The sequence below is a fragment of the Hippoglossus stenolepis genome, chromosome 2, assembly GCF_022539355.2.
Source record: "Hippoglossus stenolepis isolate QCI-W04-F060 chromosome 2, HSTE1.2, whole genome shotgun sequence".
NCBI classification, from domain to species: domain Eukaryota; kingdom Metazoa; phylum Chordata; class Actinopteri; order Pleuronectiformes; family Pleuronectidae; genus Hippoglossus; species Hippoglossus stenolepis.
Genome location: NC_061484.1, coordinates 31,984,426 through 31,989,053, shown reverse-complemented (window position 1 = coordinate 31,989,053; position 4,628 = coordinate 31,984,426). Strand labels below are relative to the sequence as shown.

At 37.9% G+C, this 4,628-nt stretch overlaps 2 protein-coding genes across 2 annotated transcripts in view; both read right to left on the bottom strand.

Annotated features, from left to right (window-relative positions):
* The window catches only part of LOC118117875 (B-cell receptor CD22-like), a 620,655-nt gene that overhangs the window by 119,797 nt on the left and 496,230 nt on the right, over positions 1–4,628 (bottom strand). The gene's annotated exons all lie outside the window — the stretch shown is intronic.
* LOC118117742 overlaps positions 2,662–4,628 on the bottom strand; it is a 10,251-nt gene continuing 8,284 nt past the window's right edge. Inside the window, exon 9 of the mRNA XM_047342323.1 lies at positions 2,662–4,628. Coding sequence (XP_047198279.1) covers positions 4,621–4,628 — 8 coding nt within the window. The 3' untranslated portion in view covers positions 2,662–4,620.

Here is a 4,628-nt window from a genome sequence, read left to right as displayed (position 1 = left end):
TCAAATGTGAGTGTGTCAGTCCTCTGGAAGCTTGTGTTGTGCAATAATGCATCAAACGTGATACCATAAAATGGTGTGCCTTTCGGCATTCAATAAATTTGGTTATCAAAATAAAATATTAAATATTAATATTTAATTATTAATATTAAATAATAACTTTAATTGATTAAAGTTACCTCGGGACACCACCCTTCAAAGGAAGGGAAAAGATAGCCAATTTATTGATTAAGTCTCATAAAAGTACTAACTACAAATTTGGAACTCTGATTAACAATTAAATTAATAACTATAACCAAAATTACCATATTGATAGTTAGCTAAGTTGAAGGATATGGAATTCTTGACAGTGTAGAGGTTGGCAAAATTCACTTATGCAACATTAATGAAAAAAACATTTGTGAAAGAAAAACATTTATTATGAATATAATAAAGTATAAAAACACAAATTACTAACGGTGTACTTACTAAACAAAGATAGGTATGTGAGTATGCATGTGTGTGTGTCTGTGTGAGTCAGCGTGCTTTCAAAATGGCGGCTGGCCACTTTGAAGATAACACCCTTCCCCCCCATTGGAATGTTTGGTCTCAGAGCTAATTAGGTGAAGAGATATGCGTATATATCACAACCCCACAAATAAAACTTATAAACATCACTAGTAATCCCAGTTGTGTTACCCGTCCGTGGAAAGGGGAAAGAGTTGCTGTGCAGTTCGCAGTTTTGTGAAGTCGTCTTGCTGGTTTGTGGCTCCTGCCTTGGTGATTCTGTTACGCTGTGTAGCTCAGTTGCTGGTTGAAGTTTTCCTGCAGGACATCGCATCGCTGCTAGGATGTTGGTAGAGCTTGGGTTGCGAGGAGGTTTCCTTGGTGAGATGAGCTGGAAGCTGCACCTTTGAGCTCCTCTCGAAGAGTTGGATGGAAAGAGGCTGGAAAGCCTTCTCCCCTCGGAAGGATTGTAGAAAAGAGACAGAAGAAAGTGGGGACAGGCCTTATATTGGCCCGGTGACCTCACAGGTCATGGGGTCCAGAGTGACCAATGGGAGTTGAAACCTGTGTCCCTGGGGGGGGTTTCGCACCTCTGTGTGACGTTGCTGCACCCTGGGAGGCCTTGCTCTGGTTTGCTCCAGACAAAGGGACATGCGGCTTCAGGCTTTTGACTACCATATAGGCCGAACTTTGGTCTCACAAAAACCAGGTCCCAACACTTGTTAATGCAATAATTTCAGAAAATCTATCTGGGATCAGAAATCCTCATATACTGTAAACCATTTCTATGGACATTAGTATACAGAGCTATGCATAACTCCTATTATCCTCAGTGTTTGGCTCATTTGCAGTTTCATATTAATGTCTGTGAACCCGAAAGTAACTCTTCACAAACCCCTGTGTTAATTTGTGCAGATTGAGCCCCCAGCTGTCACAGGAGGTGATGCTGGATGAGGTGAGTGACGCGATCCTGGTGGACATGCTGTGGGAAACTCAGATGTATCTATATGAGAAGAGAGATATCCTCCGATCCCTGGCCAATCTGCTCCTGGATAAATGACCGCATGAGAAAATCGCAGGGAGATGGAGGCTGAGAAGACGGGACCACGAGGGCAGAAGAGATGGTGCATATCAGGAGAGGATGAGAGTAACTGGTCAAGGCACGAAGCCATTGGTATGATACAAATACTGAAATCTAATGGAGGAAACAACTGACTTCACATTGCGTAATAAACAGCAAGTTATGTAGCATCATGTGACCTTATCACTGACCTTATCATTATCGTGGTTTATCAAGTTTTCTGTTTGTGCACGAAGCAGTGAAGGGCAGAGTGTAGAGTTGGCCTTCCGGAAGTATGTGAATACAGGCTCAACGTATGAGGAAGTGGTATCAACCAAATCAGACAGGATGTACCACATGTCCGCTAACTGTGGTTTTATGATCTTCGCAGTGTTTGGCCTCAAATAGAGTCTGAACAGGTTCTAATCCATTTCTGATTGGTTGTGTTTAAACTAAAACACTTGTCACATTCTTCCTTCACATTCTCCATGAGGTGATATGGTGTGTATAATGAAGCACTTAGATGATGTGGGCAATATTAAAAAGTGCTGCCTTATGTGTCTGGGACCCAAATTTAAACCATTTCATATGTCCACAATTCTTTTTCATGCCTTTATGATTTATTCATACTGACTTTGAACAGGGTATCTAACTTCACAGCAACATATTTTAAATATTTAACTACTATAATGGGACCGGAGACTAGACTTGAATTATCAACTGAGTTGAAAGACAAAGAATGAGACGACTCAATGCAACCTGCAGAACTTTAACTTGAGGCAACAAATTAATTCCTATGTTTTTTGTATGTGGATTAATTACTGAAGTGTATACTGGTATGATAATAAAAATATATTAATATTTACAGATGATGTATCCATGACTGATTTGTTTCTTTAATCCATGTGGTTTGTAGTTTAATTCATTCTGCGTCTTTCTGCCCCTGTATGTTTGATTCATTAATCACTGTGGCCATTAAAAAAGTAAAAGAAGAAAACTGACTTGACTTTATTTAAAGGTACAATCCGTTGTCTATTAATCTGAAGTTTATTTTAATGCAAACAAGTTAAACAACAATATTAAACACTGGTGCTGTAAAAAACTATTCAACAGTTTGGTGCAGTATAAAAACATATTTATTAATTCTGGTGCTGTAAAAAATATTTGGTAAGAATGAAGCCAGAAGAGATGACATAACAAATATTTCATTAGAGATATATATATATATACATGCGTTATATAAATCAAAAATATAGTGTAAATGCAAATGAAATGTAGAAGTATAGACACATTTAGCTTGACATTAGTCACCACAAATAATTAAAAACACAAAAATGTTAGCCTATTAGCTTCAGTCAATAGCATAAGGCTTCACCACAGAAAAATCCTTTGATGTCAGATTTTTTAGCCGTTAGCTTTCTGTAACTTAACGGCTGATACCCAAATGAGAATTGTTTTAAAACAAGCCGAAATTCCTTAAAACAAATTAATTGTTTAGGAAGCAAGTAGTTAAGCTTAGCTAGCTTTAGCCTACAGGGTTGCTAGCATGACTTCACAAAAGTCCCATCTTAGCAAGTAAAGATTTAGCTCTTTAGCTAGCGTAGCTGCATCCAGCTAGTAAATGTGTAAGAAGAACTACTCGACTTGCATCTTTTTTCTGTGCCTTTGACTTCAGTGACATTTAGAGACGACCATTAGCCAACATGGTTAAAGTTAGCAGTCGCTGAAAACAGGCATCAACAAGTCACTTCATGCTGGGTGAGTATTTTTCTCTTTTTCAAAGAACCGTACGTTAGCTTCCTGTAACGCGAGATCTGTTGTTACCCAAGTAAATATGAACATAAACAGTTTATTTTAAAAGTTCTTTATTTGAATCTAATGTTAGAGAAAGAAGTAATATAACTATTATTAGCTATCATCGGCCTAGAGATTAGTTAACATTTTAGCTAGGAGATTTCTGATCTGGTAAACCAGCCTGTAATGTTAACCTTCGCCAACCGTTTATAAGATTTTATTAATTTCTAAGATGGTGTGTAAAATATCTCGCTGGAGAAAGCACGACCGTGGTAAGTGAGGCAGATAATTAAGTATAACAGTTTAACTGAATGCTGTCATTAGCATTGGCTAAATTTAAGCTAGCGTTACATTTACAGCGTTTATTCATTGATGTTTTTTAAGGTTGTTTATATTTATATTCAGAAATTTTTAAGGTTTGGAATGTTCTTGATTTAGTTTTTTGGAAAATGTACTGATGTAAGTGAAAACATTTTAATTAAACAACTGTTTACACTTCGTACCTTTCGTTGATGTAAGATAATTTATAACATAATGTGACGAACGCTGTTTGAGGGGCCCCCTGGGAATCTTTGCTTGGGGCCCCAATAGACTTTAGAATCTCCACTGTGTGTCGGAAACGTGGGTATTTTGTATCATGCAGGATAATCAATAACGCTACAGAACATTTTGTTGTAACCTCGATTAAGTCATGATCCCAACATTTCACAGAAGTAGTAGTATTTCTTTAAGGGTTGTTGATGCACAGTGAAGAGTACCAGTCAGTAATGTAGTTTGAACAGACTGGTCACTGAAACTAAAACTTCCTGCTTCCTAAAACAGGCGGTGACTGTTTGTCAGGGCTCTCAAATGTGCTGTTGAGGCATCAAGAAGCTGGAGATGTGCATCACAGGAAGCTGCACAGCAAACTGATGCCCCTCAACGTACAGTAAGTGCAATGCAGAGATAATGACAGGAACAGTTATCATGTTCCATACATCACCTTGTCCATGCTAATGCTGATATTTTACAAAACGGAAAATGTCCTTGTTTGGTCGATTGTAGATCCACGACTTTATCTTGTTTGAGTGTTTGTAGTCTTGTTGCTCTCGTCGTGACAGAGATACCATCAGAGATATTAAGAAAAACAAAATTCGTGTGGAAGGAGATTTCTATTTTTAATGGAGGGGGAAATATCAGATAAAAAAATAAGCCTTTGTTTGTAGCGATGTACTAATTTTAGAGGTCCACTAACAGGCCAGTTTGCCTGAAAGTGGAAATAGAAATGCATTTATAGACTGTGTTTACTCGG